We start from the raw sequence: 17,425 nt of genomic DNA, 5'->3' as shown, positions 1-17,425 counted from the left end.
CTCGGCCATATAAAGAAGTGGTCAAGCTGTTGCAACAGGGTAAACCTCAGAGGAAAGGTCTTTATTTTTAACCTTGCCATCAGAGGCTCTAAGATAGAAAGGTTAAAAAATAAAAATTAAAAAGACTAAGAAAACAACAACAAAAAGAACCCAAGAAAAGCCTAAACAACAAAAGGATTCAAGAAATGGGTAAACGTTTAAAAAATGTAAAGGGTTAATTCAGTAACCACGTATGAAGAAAAAGGCTCCAATTACACCATTAGGAATATAGGCCAAAAAATAATAATAAATAATAAATTTTAAAAGACCTTTCTGACAGAGTTGCAATTTTTCTGAAAAAGCCACAATCTCTGGAATATGTTAGAGGAAGATGTATGACTCCACCTTTCCTGAAGAGCCCTAAACCCCAGAACCCAAGTACTCAAGGATGTAATGAGGCCGTTCGTGGCCTGTTGGAAATGCCATGACCCTGCTGGTGAAAGATGGAATAGCAGGGTAGAGAATACAGCTCCCGAATTTCAATGTTATTTTTATGACAGTGGGACAAACATGTCCTTCGCAAGACCAAACTGATTCAGTTCCATACTCAAGTCAAAACTGTAAGATTCTAAATATAAGCCTATACTTTAAATAAAACTTTTCAATGGCAAATTTATATAGTTCACATGAAAACTTTAAAATGACATTTACCTGTCTTTTGGCAAAAGGCAAAAGGAGTAAATAAATCATACATAGCGATATTTAATTAAATATCTCTATACATAGAGATATTTAATAAAATTAAAATGATATTTTAATTTCTAGAAAAATTGGTGAAAGGTAAATATTTTAAATCAAATACCTACATGTTTCATGATTTACCCATAAAATACTCCATAATACATCAAACTATTATTGGAGTCTCTATATGATATTATCCTTAGTGATTTGTGCCTTATAAGGCAGTCCTTTTTATTTTGATAATTAAATGTCCATAGAAAGTTCCAGGTGTGACTCATTTGAAACTGAATTTGGCTTTTTTAAATAGAATCATTCAATAGAAATAGCATTCTAGAGGACATGCAATTCTCAGCTTCTGAAAGGATGACATTTTAAAAATCAGTTGCCAAATTTAATATATAATTTGGAAAAGACTTGAAATTGCTCCCAGAGTTACTAAACCAGAAAATCCCTGAAGTATACTACCAACAGTGTTATTAGAAATAACAACAACAGTAGTATAGAATTTGAATATTGCTTTTTAAAGGAAAATGAATATCAAGTTTTAACTGGGAATGCTATCTTTTCCCCTCCCAGGGCCGTGACTAGCAATTTCAGCACCTAAGCTGCAAAATCAAGAGATGCACAGGTAGGTCAAGGGTGTATTTGTACAAGGGGAGTAGCCTCTCTTTGCATAAAAGCTCTCAGGCAGGCTGGTCCAGACTTCCTCTGCTTTTCCTGCCCTTTCCCTCTCCATCAGCTATAAGAAAGCTGTTTTGGCCCAGGGCAAGCTCGCATTTCACTGGAGAAGGGAGTATTTGCTGAGGTGGCTTAAAAGTCTACAGTCTTTAATATTGTTATTTTAATTTTGGAATATTAGGGAAAAACCTTGCTTGTTCTGCTTTATTCTCAGTTGTGTTTCCTGTCCCCACTGAGGTAACAGTTAAAGTTATGTCCCACAACCTGCCCTGCAGCCACACTCTCTAACTTTACCCTTCTAACTTCTATACACAACTTTTAACTGTATGCCATGGTTTAGACATGGGAGGGGCGCCCAGTGGGTGGTAGGAAGGTCCTAGAGTGGACACAGCATTCAGGTTCCAGAGAAACTGGTTCCTCTGACAACCGAAGAAGAGAAGAAACAAGTTAAGGACTATGTGTGCACAGACTTTTAGGGCACTATATCCATTGGGTCCCACAGGGACAGGACACAAAAATGGGCACCTTTTATTCAACACTTATTGAACACCAACTACATGCTGATTACTGCACTGAGCGGCACAAGCCTATCACTGTGACATGTATTGCAGGAAGGACTCTCAGAGGAGAAAGAATTAGATCTTCCCTTGTATCCACACCCTGGGTGATGGCAGCCACTCTAATCCCTGACAGAAGCCAGAGAGAGGCAGGTGGGCTGAGGAGGAACAGGAGCAGCTATCTGCGGGGAGCAGAGGGCTCTTTGTAGGTTGATGTGTGTATGTGCGTTTGGGTCAGAGGGGAGAGTACAACTGGTATATTTCACACTGAAATCTCAAAACATTTATTTTAGGATCTGCTAAATAGTTATTCCTAGCTCATAAAAGAGGAGCCTAAGGCTCTGAGAGGAGTTTTAATATGTTGCCTGAGGCACACAATACATGGCCGAGTCAGAAATGATATTTAGGATGCCTGGTCTCCAAAACTGCTGACCAATCACAGTGATGGTCATGTCAAAACCTACAAATTTAGAAAAGAGTTCTCCATGTGAAGATAGCATAATTGAAAGAAGCATTAAAAGAACAGTTTCTTCTTCATTAAAAATGTGCCCACATCACTTTCTCAAGATCCCAAGTAAAACACTAAAACAGTGAGGCTGGCCCACACGGCAACCCAGAGAAGCAGACAAAGCATCAGTAACTGCACCCTGTGCTTGAGCTGAAAAGTCACTTACAATGCAGCTTCCTTTTCCTTCAGCTCTCTGGCTCTTTCAAGTTCTTCTGAATTTTCATGGGCATTTCCTAAGGTAGTCTTACTTCTCAGCATAGGGAAAAGGAAAACAATTATAATTAATTTTTTTAATGGAAAAGTTGCTAACGATTTTGGTGCAATTTAAATCTGAACGGCCCACCCCAAAAGAAATAAGCACTACTGAGTTTTCACTGAGGATATACTTGGTTCGCTCCAATGCTTTCCAGTAAATCTATTCTCTCCCAAGGAAGCCAATTAAGAACGTGACTATCCTAAAACTTCCACCCAGGTATCAGCGATTAAGACAACGATTAAGTTGTCTACCTTTCCATAAATACCTAAACTCCTCAAGTAAAAAGGAGGCAATTTAGCTTAAACTTCTCTGACTCCACCACATTCTTTCCTATCTCCTTGCCAGTTCAGTATCTCACATATTAACAAGGTCCTAGTCACCCCTCATCTGAAGAGCAATTGTTCTTCATCCAGGATTCCTTTTCCAGCTCTTAACAGATGACATATACTTGTTCCTCTACTCAATTCCAAGTGAATAGCATAGCGCCTGGCACATAGCAGATACTCAATAAATGTTTGAATAACCTGCATGGCTATCAAATCCTGAATGCTACATCTGACTTGCCAATATCACACAAACGTGAAGGGGAAAACAAGCAATGTTTCCCAAACTATAGAAATATAGATCATAATCTACTACTAAATTGTAAGATCAATTTAGTGGGTTGCGATCAATAGGGTTTTTTTTTTTTAATGAAATAAAAGAGAAAATATCAGAATGTATTTACACATAGTAAAAGTAAATATGATTTTATGAACTTTTTGTTTCCATTTTACATATACATAATTAAAACATACATATGTGACTGTGTGTCCTGGATCATAATATAAAATGTACTTCTTTCTGTGAGTCACTGTTTGAAAGCCATTAGTCTGCAAGTCAAGGAGTTAGCGCTGACCCCAAATCAATTCCACAGCATGTGGAAGCCTACTGTTCAACAGTCTCCAGAAAGGGTCACCAAAAGTGTCCCTACAAAGGAGGCCCTGGTCCTTACGTCTTTGAGAACAATCTCACAAACTGTGGGTACCTCTCCCACCTTTCCCCTCTTTAACTGGCTCACTTGTTTCCACTTTACATTTCTAGCCACCCAGAATCCAAACATGTTCGAGGCAACCAACTTCCTCTCCTCCAGCTCCTGAAAGAGCAATAGTGCCTATTTTATACATATGGATGCCATATTTGAAGGCTACTGGGATCACGTATAGATGGGTATTTTTAATGCACGACGTATATTAGCAAATGTAAGTTTTACAGTGAGTGAAGCATTTAAGTGGTTATAATGAAAACTTCAGTGTATGACAAAATAAATTACAATAGATTTTGAATGAACTGAAAATCTGGGCTTGACAGCTCCACTTGGCATTTGACCCCAACAGAGAAGTAATTGTGCAGTGACACGTAATGATCCCACATAAAGAGGGCGGAACGGGAAAACCGGGGTTAGGCATGAAGCAATTCTAACTCCTTTTGGTCCGGGTGAGAGAGATTCTTCAGTCACACTTTCCGTAAGGAAGAATGGAGAAACAGTGAATCCTCCCCCTCCCTCACCCTACCCCTAGAGAAAACAGTAATAAGGCTGTTTTTACTTTCTATCCATGTCTGATGCAGCAGCATAGTGCAAAGCTGTCCGTCCCCAGTCATCTGTTTCATTAACGTTGGCCCCTGTGGTCACTAATGTCTCAATACAGTGGAAATGACAATTCGCAGCTGCATAGTGCAAAGGGGTCCTGGAAAACAAACAGCAATTTATTACTCCGCTCAATCTGAAAAACAGACCCAGTACTGACAGCAGTATTCCCATTGGTGTGGAAAACTCTTCATCTCTTGGAGTGCGGAGGCCAAGGGATGTACCTTCCTTCGACTTTGTAAATTGGAACTGTGACTACAGAAACAGTGGCTGTTTTACTTCAGGCCATCCACCGGAAGCTCTATCCTTTCTTTTCATTCCTCGTGTCTATCCTGGTTCAGGTCTACATACTGCCCATTTAGACTATTGCAATAGAATTCCTATTTATTTCCTTAGTGCTAATCAAACTTCCACTGAATTTCTAGTTGTTATGAATGAAGAACTGGGTTTTGTAAGCTCCAATATCCACATATGACAACCCTGTCCTAAAACCTTTGGTCGTCCTCACTGAACAAAGCCTTGATTCCTTAAGCTGGAATTGAAGATCTTCCCAAGCTGGTCCCAATCAACCTTTATAGAGTACATCTCTCTCCACTGGATGAGCACATTATTGAACCCAAACTAAATGACCGGAGGTTTCCCCTATCATTTCCATACCTCTACCTTTGCCCATGTTTTTTTTTCCCCTGGAATGCCCCTTCCTGAACAACGTCCAGTCATCAAAACCCCACTCATCTTCAAGTCCGGAAGTTCTTTCTTTTGTCTGAGATTGTTTAGCTCCTGTCTAGGCCTCTCTTGAGCTCCCATCACATATTGCTTTGATGTTCACTACTGATGGCATCTCATCTTCTTCACTGAAATATAAGCTCCCTGAGGATAGGGATGTAGGTTAATGGGAGGAACAATGACTAAGGAATCAGAAGCCCTTGGTGCTGGTCTGAGCAGATCTGCAAGCTGGACCCAACCACATTCGCTCTCTGGGCCTGAGCTTCCTCATCTTTATTTCAGTAAGGACCTTTGAGCAGCTGTTCCCTAAGGTCCATTCTTGGTCTAAAATTCCATGTACATGTATCACTCATTTAGGTTTCCTGGGCTTAGCTTTCATATTAATTAAAAAGGATCAAAAGCGTCACCATATACCTCATAGAGTTACTTTGAGAAACCAGGTAACATTTAGAAAACACCTTTTAAAGGGCAAGGTAGTGCAGAATTATAAAGTAATGTGTTTTATATTACTTATTTTTAGTCCTCAATTATTCAACAATGTATCTGGTGTTTCTAACCAATTTGGGTGGAATAATCGTCAAACAGAATGCTAGAAATAAAGTAACTTTTTTTCAAGAAGTATTTATCAACTTTCAAATACAACTATTTTATATTTTATTGTCAATTTATGGTACTTTTATGAGTTGATTTTCTCTTTGGTCCAAAAAAAAAAAATTATACCTTTACATATTGGATTGCTTCTGCTTTAATTAATTAGACTGAAAATTATTAGGTATCCACCATGTGCCAGAGTCTGGAGCTAAAGAGAAAACGAGGCCCAGACACTGTCCTCAGGAGACCCACAGCCAGGTGAGGAGAGAGACAAGGAAACGAAGTCCACTAGAGCAGCGTGATGTGTGCTGCAGTCATGCAGTATGTAGGGTGCAAGGGGCACCCTGTCAGAGTGGTAATGAAGTGTCATTTGACCTACTCATCTGGAAGGATGAGTAGGAGCTGTGCTAGGTAGGTGGGTAAGAGAAGAAATTTGTAGCGATTCCAAGAACCAGCGTGTATGTGGAGAAAATGAGTAGGGAGATGCTATGTAAAAAATAAATAAATAATTTAATTTAATGTAACTTAAAAAAAAGTGTGTGTGCGCGCGCGCACACACACACACGTTCCAGTTAGCACTGTGGCATGATTTAGCTAAGGAATAAGGTAAGAAAATTCTATAACCCGTCCCAATAGCCAAAGGGGCTACTGGCGATGGTCGTGGAGGTGGCGGTGGTAGGAATGTGTGTGTATTTAACATTATAAACATGTCTAAAGATTCATCCCAGGATGAAATGTTCAATAAATATAATAAAATGATCTTGTGACCAAATTCTAAGTTAGGAGGGCTAAACTGTTCTACTTTGTGGCAAACGGAAGTTTCTAAATTATATCCATGTAGGAGATTTAAAAAATAAATAAATAAAAGGAAAGAGAAGACAGACAATTGGCACTTCTAAATAGAATCTGTGAGAGATGTTTTCCTTGGGACTTATGCCTGCTCTGCTGGCATTTCACTACAATAAGGGATTTCCTTCTGAGGATAGAATCTCCCCAGCTAGCTTCCCTGTTTACCATTTCAACATAACTTCCAGATAGATTACTCCTGGTTCCTTTTATTTTGGCACTTGAAGCAGGGTTCCCTGTTTACATACCTCCCACACTTGTCCTTTTTATGGAAATCCGCTCCGCTGCTCTGCAAGAGTTTTATACATTCCACATTACTGGAAAGACAGGGAAAACATCATTAAGATGGTAGAGGTCGATTGCCAGGCCATCTTCAGAAAGAGCTATTTTCTGCAGAGTGCAGGTGAAGATGAAATGATAGCTCCAGCTTTAAATTCTGCTAACATGAACATTACTGAACATATTAATGTAATACCATATTAAGGACCTAAAGTCCTTAAATTCCTTTTTCAAAGCTAATAAATCAATACATAAAAAATCTTGATGAAACATAACTAAGGAATTTTATAATTATTACACGACGAAACCTTTCAGTGATGGTTTCATTGTTTATCTTAAAATTCTTTTTCAGAACCATCAAGAGTTTATGAAACAACATTTTAAACCTATAATAATTTCATGTCGCCTTCAGACAATGAGCTAGAATGGATAAGCATTACCTTTTATCACAGCAGAGTGAATTCAACATGAAAACCATTTTTGACCCAGACTCTCCTTAATGAAAAATAAAACAGCTGCATTTCCCTGTCTTTGTAATCTAGGTAAATGAATGTGCAGAATCAAGGTCGAAAATGATGTAATGGAGCATAGTGATCTTCCAGAGCTTCTTTGTCATTTGCAGAAGCAATAAATCATATTTAGTAGAGAAAAAAAGGACCTATCGATGTGAATTTTCCTATTGAAGAGCATGTAGCTAAATATTAATTCTCACAGCAGTTTCAGACATGAATCCCAAATGGTGTGTTGTCATTTTCTGTACAGGTCTGATATTTTTTTAAATGTGGACATAAAGAGACGATCATCCATCATCGTTCTGAACTTGAGATGCTAAGAAGTAGCCCAGGATTTACTGCTTTATTATTATTTAAATAAGAAAAATGATCTCATTAATGATAATCCTGTGCAGGGCTCTCTCCGCATCCACCCTTCATAGCCACCTTTCTCAGAGAACAAGCTGTTTCAGTCATAAAACATAAGAACTTTCTGAGACCTTTATGTATTGAGGTAGTGTGCCAGTTGATGATATAAAGCCCCTGTCCTTACTGAATGAAGCCAAAGGATCAAAGGCAGAGACAGATCCCAGTTGTGTAGCTCACGAAGCTCATGTGATGTGGGAGGATGAGGTGGGGAGAAGGAGATTCTTTAAAAAAATAGGACAAAATTATGAATATAAAACTAAATATAAGACTTCGGAAAGAACTATGCAAATAAGGGGCCCAAAAACTTCACAGTCAATCCGCCTCTGATAAAGAGGTAAATGGAGAAGCACTGCTATTCCTTAGGACTAGGAAATTGATTAAGAACTAACACCTTACCCAATCAGGTTCATTTGAGAAATGATTAGTCAGTGTGCAGTCGGTCATATAGCAACAATATATTGATCAGAGCTTTAATCTAACCACTGATATGAAAAAGAGTATCTGATGAAAAATTATCTTTACAATTTAAAAAAAGACAAGGATTCAATCACTTCTGTCCTATTCTTCGGGTTTTCTTAACCGTTGCTCACATTTAACCATTGTAAAGGCTTAAAAATCAGTTTTGAAATATGGACAAAAAAAAATGTCTACAAATGAACATGAATTAACTCAATCTTGGATTCCCTTGATCATCACCCACCTACCAGGAACAAAAAGGAAAATCTTAAGAACAAATCCCAAATTATTTCTTTTCGATGAAGGGAGTACCGAGTAGATGCATATTCTATAGGTTGAAAATCTATAATTAAAAAAAAAATAGAAAGAAAACAAAATAGAGAAGAAAACAAAATAAAAATATTTTCAATATGAGGTGGGATAAAATTTTTCTTTGGAAGAGCAAAAATGCAAGTAATCTGGAAATGTAGCATGGTGATATTTGGTTTTGGTGGCAATGATTCTTACCCATTTCACTAAGGAAATTGTCTTTGATTCTTAGACAACTTAAATCAATTAAGATGAATTAGTAATTAAGTCATAAAGTAACAACTAAAATTACTAACTACTCACCCTCCTGCAGCAGCAGCATGAAGGCACGTTCTTCCAAATTTATCTGGGGTGTCTATTTCAAAGCCTGCAGACAGCACGTGCTCATTACTAAACAAGGATACTATGCTATACTTTTGTCCTAGTTAAACCACAAGAAACATTGCAGAGACAGAAAAATCAGTTAGTAGAAAAACCAGAATGCAAGCAATTGTAGTCAGAATGGGGTTGTCATGGAAACGAATGGTAACTGCTCAAGCTTGGCAATTTTATAGGAAGAACCGTGAAGTCAAGAAGAATTTATTTTCACATTCAGCTCTCGGTGAACCACAGTCCCATATTTCAATCCCAGGATAGAAATTTATGAAACCAATTTGAGATAAGTAGGGCAATAGATAGGCAGACAGAACACATGGAGAAAACATGGAAGGCAAAGAAGTAATCTTAACATGCTGAAATAGATATTTTCTTAAGTGCATTATTAGCTTTCAGTTGGTTTAAGATTTGGGGAATGTGCTTTCATGCAGGGATTATTTTTAAACATGCCAAAAGCAGTGAAAGCAGAATCAACCAAAGGTAAAGTACTTAAGGGAAAAAATGCCTCTGGAATATCTTTTGAATTAATTCATAAACAATCTTTGCCTTGCAGATCTCTATCATGTTTGAAAGCTAGGAACTTCTTAATACATGGAGGTTGGCAGAAGCAGTGATAAGAAAAATTAGCAAAGCTTCAAACCAGAAGGAACTGCTTGGTTCCAAATAGGCTCACATTAAAAAAAAATAAAAATTAACTGTAATAATTTTTCAACTGTAATAAGTTTTCAGAGCCCACAGAGTGAGAAGGTAACACAACATTTTCTACTGTCAAAATGTGGAAGATTTGGTATTTCTTCTTTGTTGAAAAATATTAATGGTAAGCCACCATTTTAGTCTCAAAGATGTTTTCTCTGTTTATGACAAACTTCCTGTAAGCTATGGCCATCCTTGCCTGCCCCTCACACTGGATCACCCACGATTTAACTTGAAAAACAGACAAAACTCATTCATGGACTGGAATACTGACATTTCAGCAGCTCCAGCACCAAGGACCGCTAGGAGCTGTTCCTAGAAAAGGTAATGAATGACATGAAGCACAGGCAGACACTCACTCTGACCAGACACCTGAAGCTGTATGGCTCAGGACACATTAAGCTTCATCTGTGGTAATGGAGTTACTTACCTGATGATAACAACTTTCTGCAGCAGTCAGAGTGAGCATTTAGGGCAGCTAAATGTAAGGGAAACATACTATGGATTCCACACCTGAGGGAGGGAAAAAAAAAAAACAGAGCAGTTCACAGTAACATGTCTCAAAACACACAGAAGGACAATTACCTTTCTAGAAGTTCTCTGATGAAAACTAAATCCATGACACCTAGCTTAGGACTCTTGGCTGAAATAATTTTGTAACCCTTCCACTCAAGAAATATTTGATGCCTGCCTGCCTTCCTTCCTTCCTTCCTTCCTTCCTTCCTTCCTTCCTTCCTTCCTTCCTTCCTTCCTTCCTTCCTTCGCCTATTCCATACTTCGGAAGAATCAGATACTATGCTAAATGCTGTAGGTAATAAGATACACACTCAACTCCGTTAAGTAACCTATTTTATTCCTTGAATTAACAAACATGTGTTATTGATTTTTATGTGCTAAGCACTTTGCTTAATAATGGCTGTATTATTGAAAATAAAATTTTAGATGAGAATAAAAACTTGACTTTTTGCAGATAAAATTTCACCTTTCTAATAGACTTCTATAATACACATGAATCCACATCAAGATACTAGTCACAAAAACACAGTTGGGAGTAATAAACATCTTGGATATACATCATAAATCTAGCACATCTTCCCTAACATTATTACAGAAAGAATCCAGAAAAAGACTTCTTAGACCGATCTCCCACTATAACAGTCCCCAGGATGATCGCTTAAGGGACAGGCAGCCTTTGGATGGCAACACCTTTTGCTTTCAGAATTAAATCCTCCTCCTCTTGCTCATCACCTCTCCTCGAACAAGGACCCAAAGCCATGTGCTGATTTGTAGTTCATAACAAACTGCATCATCAGGAGATTCCTGTGTACTTATAAGCATTTATAATGTTAGTAATAATTTCTCATAATATTATATTCAAATAATATATTTCAGATTTTGTAAATCCTCTGCAAAACACAAGTACATCTATTTATACCTGCAGCTTTCATTACCTAAGTTTCTTCTCCGGCACAAAGTGGCTCATTTTTAGATTCTATGCTTGATTTATATAAAAAAAAAAAAAAACATATGATCTGATTTTATTAAGTTTTGGATATATGAATTTTATTTGGTATCTCAAAAGTTATTATGATGTGTGTGAATATGTGAAAGTATATGCATATTCACAGACATTTCATAGTATTCCGTGTTCTGCAAGATCTGCTCTCTCTTTTCATGGAAACTTCTTTCTATTTACTGCGGTTTTTGTTCAGTTTCCCCTCTGTTCATTTTTTTCCTTTCCCTATATGGAGATTTCCAACCCAGTGTATATAATAGCCGGCATCCATCAAGAGATGCAATTTGCCCATCTTCCGGGCAGTGTCATGTGGAGAACTGCTTGTAATTGCCTCTCTCATCATTTACGAAAAAAAAATCTGAAAAGCAATTGCATCAGTGACAACCTTGATGCTCATGAAAAGGAAGCGGGAGTTGGAGGATGGGAGAGAAGCTTTTCTATTTATGCTGCTATTTATATTGCTCCCTCTTGATGCCAGTGAAACACAGTAATTATTAAAAGTGTGTAACATGTTTTAAACGCTTCTTACTAAATGAAACTTTAAGCTAAAGAGCTTTTATCTAACCATTTTATTTATTTTGGGCTGTTAAAGCACAAATATATGATTAATTACTTCTGGATATTTGCAAGAGGAAAATGGATAGAATATTTTTTAGATAGTTTTAAGTTCTTGAAAGAACATGCCTGAAATCAAGGGCTGATTACTCAGGATTTCTTTAAGTCTTCTCCATTCTTTATTTATATATATATATAAATATATATGTAAATATATATATTTATATATACACACACAATTTAATTATATATAAAATAAATGTACATAAATATAGAAAATGTTAAAATGAAAATATATTAAAATAAAAATATTTTAAATTTGGATACATGATACATTTATTTATATATACATATACACGCATACATTTGTATATGCCCATTATATATGTATATAATATACATGTTATGTATAATATATATTTTATAAAGATACATAAAAATATTTATATAAAATAGTATAAGTAACTGAATTAGTGAAAACAGCATCAAGCTCTATAAGAAACCAATTAGGAAAACATAAAAAGTATAAGCGATAATATAAAGGCAACAATAATATTGTAACATATTCCATAAACTTCATTATCAAGATCTCTAATTGACCTTACCACTTAACACCATTGTCTTTAGATAATTCATCACACTCTGTATTAGCTAATTATGTAAATTTTTTACCTTTACTTATAAACCTGAGTAGATAAGGAAGGCAGAACTACTCTAAAAGGTCTAGCAAAAATTCTGTTTGATATATATTTTTCATTATGTAGTGAATAAACTGTTACTACTTCAGTGTAGGTTCTGAAAGCATATTAATTTGGACTCGAGTAGTGGCATTTGAATGTGAATATGCTGCTATGGTTCAAATAGGAAAACTAAATATCAGGCCAAGATTGGAAAGAAAATAAAAGTAGAATTCAGAATCTCTGAATCACCTCAGAAATGATTCATGCATTTCAAAATGAAATTACTCCTTTACTGTTATAAAATAAGACTGCTTATAAAGGAAGCATCATAAAACCTTTAGCAGGAAAATTAGGATTTGGCTGCCTTAGTCAAATAAGGAGCATCGCTTTTACATCATCAGGTATACATCAAGGAAGATCAAGAGATAAAGATGTCAGATAACACTAAACTTAACAATGCATAAATTACAGGAAAGAGGAGACCAATTCCAGTTAAATGCTACATTTATTTGACTAGACATAAAATTAATGGAACACATTTGTATTAGCTATTTCTAATTTAGCTGTTAGTTGGCATCTCCTATCCAGTTATTTCAGAATAAATGAGGTCAGAATAAATTGTAGATAGCTATTAGAGGTGAGGAAAGGGCTTTTGCACATTAGAATATCAGTTCTTTTAAGCTTTCCTTTTGACATCAGAGAGACATGGCTATCTCTTCCCGCATCCAGTGTTTTCTAGAGATTCCCCTTAGGCCGTCTGGTACACAACACTGTGGTTAAGGTGATGGGTCGGAAAGTTTAGGTTTGAGTTCTAGCTTTGCTACTTGCTAGCTATTTGCTCTTTGGCAAGTACGCAATAGTTCCCTCATTCAGAAAATAAAGATAACAACTGCGTCGTGCTTAAAGAGCAATCATAAAGGGGGTCCGGCCTTTGGTTAGCCTTTATCACACATATTAGTATTATTATTGCCTTTGCAATTATTACTAGCTTAGCTGGGTAATCAGCAGTCAGTTTTGAAGCTGTAATCAGGTTGTACCTCTTAAAAATCAGATGTGTGCTTCCTTAAAGCTAAGAATAAATTGTAATCAGCTACCATTTCTGTTACCTTTCTACATTTCAAAATCCTTTACAATAATTATCTCACAACTTTCTGAGGGAAGGTGGAAACTGTTTAATTTTGATCACTGAGTAGATAAGACAGAAACATTTGATGAATTTTGATCATCAAATGATTTTATGATTCTTACTCAATTGATCAATTCAAATAAAAATATCGATTTCTTATTAATTTTATCTATGTCATTCCAAGTATTTATCATGCACCCCTAAGTTATACCATTTGTATATAACTGACAACAATGAAGGTTGGTCCTTGCCGTTTGTAGCCTACAGACATTTTTGGTGGTTCCTTTTGACTTAAGTCCAAAAATTGACAAGGTTTACAAGGCCTCTTCTGGTTCTGGCTGTTGCTTAACCTGCATGGATTCCAGAATCTCAGTGAATTTCTGTCCATTCTTCCTGGAAGAACCAGGCTCTGTCCTGCCCCAGGCTTTTCATATGCAGGTCCCTCCACCTGAAACTCTTCTCTTTCTTTCCTGCTTCTTCTCTGCTTTCTCAAACAAATCAATGCATGTGTAGGGATCACTGAAAATATCTTTGGGTTTGCAAGAGTCCTCTGTGAAAATCTTTAAATTGTCTTTTCCTTTTGATGATAATCTAAAGCACCTGGCACAAAAGCATATTTTGTTTCCTCTGAATGACCACCTTATCACTACATACTTATGCCAAATTTCAGCACTCGCCTTTGTATTTAGGATCTCATAGGTGCTGTGGAGTACTACTTTAATTGGCTGGGGCCAATAAGAATAAAATAAAGGTGTGCTTAACAGACAAATGATGTCTGAACCTAGGGAGAGCCAATGATAACACAGTACAGTGAGCCTTCTGTATACACAAAATTTGACAATCATTTGAATAAAGGACTTTGCGCTATGTGACGAGTCCACTGTCTCACCGCTTTTGTTTAAGCCACTGCAAAACCTCCACTCTTACAGCATGTACTAAACTCTAAAGAGTTAGTACTTTAGCCACCAAGACCATAATCCCATGCAAATGATGATTAATTTTGGCAAAATGTGGACTATCACATCATCCATCACATGAAATGACAGCAAGCCTCGTGCTTTGGAGCTGAGGCTCCAGATCTAAGCTGTTGAGGGTGGAGTCCCATTTCCACCCTTCACTAGCTCTGTGATCTTGGCAGGTAACTGAACCTCTCTGTGCCTCATTTATTTTACCTGTAAGAGGGTGATAGGCATGGGTAAACACTTGTGAATGTGGCGACTACTGATTGCTAACCTGTAAAGTTCAAGTGAAAGTTGTTTGCATGTGTTTTGTAATTTTTTTGATTTATTGATATATTAGAGTCAAATCATAGTTTCTATCTAGTCTTATATTTGTACATATTCAGGTAACATTATAATAAAATAATTTAAGTCTCTAATTGGGATCTATAAGACTCAATACCATGACCTCACTAATGGCTACTCATCCTAGAGTCTCCTCCACTCCTACCAGAATTCCTCTCTGGTCTTGCTATGTCCCAGATATGTTTTCACAATACAATTGGTACCCGGCAATTGTATTGGCATCACACATACATGATTGTAATTGCTTGTTTAACTCTTGCCCCCAAAGGATAATAAATGTTTTTGAGGGCGGGGATCTCTGTAACCCACAAACCTGACGTAGTAGGTGATACATAACAGGCCTTTAACAAACATTTAAATGAAAGAATGAATGTCAGATCCAGTTACCGCATAACTATAATTTCCCTAATTCTGCTGCAGTTGAGGCAGAAAAAGAAGTACAAGCATAATTGGTAAGGCAAAGACAAATAAAATCCTAGAGACAAGTGCTCCAAACCTAAAAAAAATTAAAGAAGAAAAACTAACGGGCTTTGACGATACTACATAAAGTTCTATGAGCACTGAGTCAAGTTGCAGAAAATAGTCCAACAAAGTTCAGAGAAGCAAAAAAAAATAATAATAAAGAACATGCAATCAAAGCCGAGAATAATATTCAAATAAATTCATAAGAAAGAAAGGACCACAAAACTCGTCATATAGAGATCTTTTAAAATACATTGGGCCATGTTGTTTATGAATGAAGGTGGGTTATTTTCGTAAATGTTGTTTACTTGTTTATAGAAGGAAAGGCCTACTTTTCTCCTTGTTGGCAAGCTACCCTACATAGATCTACAAAGAGGTGAGAGAACAGTGATTTTCTGGGGGCTTTAATAAGACTAATCTTCTCCAACTTTCCTTCCCATCGTTTTGATATTTCCCCTTAGGTGATTTCCTTTCCCATATACCCGTCCCCCCCCCCACACACACACCCACATGCTGCCCAATGAACCACTGTTACTGAAAGGAGCATTCTTATTCCCAGATGTGGCTCTTGAAGCTGGGACAATGTTTACCTACGTGGTGTTCCCAGGACACACAGCACAGACAATGGGGAAAAAAAAGGCTACTTGAACAATGATGTCATTTCTAAGGTGTTGATGCAAATGTCACATGGTACTATTTACATAAGTTGAAGGCAAAATAATTATGAGGAAAGAAACTTTGTACTTATTGAGTTAAACGCATTTCTTGTAAATTTTAAGTATTGAGCCCAGTTTATCTTTATCCCTCAGATTCAAATCTTAAAGAAAATCAGAAATTCATGGTTGTTTGGCTAAAATTCCCCAAGTAACCAAGAGTTGAAAGAAAAATACCACCAAAAATATTAACACATCACAGGTGAAGCTAGTCTGTGCCTAGATATTTTCCTTCTGCTTAACGAACACTGAGCATTTATGATCTCAGGCTTTAGGTAGCCATTATCAGGTTGGGAACTTTGGAATCTGATAAGATCCTAGTACACGGCTGTTCCTACAAAATGAGCTGCTTCCTTTAGCTTCAGCATTCCAGTTAATAAAGTCTTTTGGCTTGAAGCAGATACTTTCTCTTCTGAAAAGAGACATTCACTGCTCTTACTATTTGTCAGCACGCTTCTCCTCTGTCTACTCTCAGCCATGTCCTAACTACGAGCCCTCATCTTTTCTCCTCTGGGCATGTGCAAGAGGCTGCCAGGTGTTTCTAGTCTGGACCACCTCCAATATGTCTGGCCTGCTGTCAGAGTGATCTTTTACACTAATGGGATCATTAGATACGACCTACCCTACACCCATTTATAATTCTTGAACAGCTTCTGAATGCCTCAGAATAGAATCCAACTCCTTAGCAGGACATGCAAGGTCCTTTAAGATGCGACTCTTCCTGTCTTTCTACCTTATTTCTTTCTACTCCCTTGCTCACATCATCTAATCCAGCCTTAGGAATCTGCTTTTAACAATTCACATGTTTGTGCTTTGTAAATACTGTCCCTCTTCTTGCAATATCCTTCCTTACTTTCTCCTCTATCTTTTAACCTCATACAATTCTGTCTACCTGCCAAACTCCTACCTATCCTTCCTTTTGGTGAAATGTCACCTCTTCTGCAAAACCCAGAGACTCGATGTTTCCCTAACAGTTCCCACGGCCTGGTCCAAACCTCTATCATAGCAAACCTTGTAAAACTGCAGCCATTTGCTCTTGGTCTTTATCTCACCACTAGACTGGGATCCCATAAGGTCACTGACACCTACCACGCCTTCCTGGACCATTTAAATTTTGGCTTATTCTCAAGCAATTCTTCAATCCTATTGTACAAAATTGACAAATAAAATAAAATTCCTACACCGCCCTCATATTGTTTTTCTTCTGAAAATCTAGTTATTGTTACCCATAGTCTGTGATCAAGGCTAAACTCTTTTTCCAGGAATTCAAGGCCTTTATTCATTCACTAGATAATAAAATAATAGTTAACATTTATCGATAGCTTACTATGTGCTAGGCAGTGTTCAAAGAGCTTTTAATGTGGATTATCTTGTTTAAAAATCTTAGCAGATATATTTATATAACTCATACTCATACAGATCTTAACCAATACTAGAGAGCTTTACTAGTAATTAAGTCCTTTAATCCTCATAACAAACCTATGGGTAAGTACTATTATTATTCCCATTTTTCAAGTGATGAAACTAA

At 37.0% G+C, this 17,425-nt stretch overlaps 1 protein-coding gene across 11 annotated transcripts in view; it reads right to left on the bottom strand.

Moving 5' to 3' along the window:
• ANKRD44 (ankyrin repeat domain 44) overlaps positions 1 to 17,425 on the bottom strand; it is a 274,950-nt gene that overhangs the window by 72,647 nt on the left and 184,878 nt on the right. For 4 of the 11 annotated variants that reach the window (XM_036236647.1, XM_036236653.1, XM_036236651.1 and 1 more), the window contains exons 11-15: positions 9,972 to 10,054; positions 8,777 to 8,894; positions 6,758 to 6,826; positions 4,306 to 4,446; positions 2,630 to 2,713 (exon numbers count right to left, since the gene is read on the bottom strand). In XM_036236647.1, the coding sequence (XP_036092540.1) occupies positions 2,630 to 2,713; positions 4,306 to 4,446; positions 6,758 to 6,826; positions 8,777 to 8,894; positions 9,972 to 10,054 (495 nt within the window). The remainder of the gene's footprint in view (positions 1 to 2,629; positions 2,714 to 4,305; positions 4,447 to 6,757; positions 6,827 to 8,776; positions 8,895 to 9,971; positions 10,055 to 17,425) is intronic. The other 7 variants (XM_036236648.1, XM_036236654.1, XM_036236652.1 and 4 more) reach the window with 3 other exon arrangements.

The sequence above is a fragment of the Rousettus aegyptiacus genome, unplaced genomic scaffold (assembly GCF_014176215.1).
Source record: "Rousettus aegyptiacus isolate mRouAeg1 unplaced genomic scaffold, mRouAeg1.p scaffold_m13_p_2, whole genome shotgun sequence".
Classification (NCBI taxonomy): domain Eukaryota; kingdom Metazoa; phylum Chordata; class Mammalia; order Chiroptera; family Pteropodidae; genus Rousettus; species Rousettus aegyptiacus.
The sequence above is the reverse complement of the archived record's forward strand: the minus strand, read 5'-3'. Positions and strand labels throughout refer to the sequence as shown.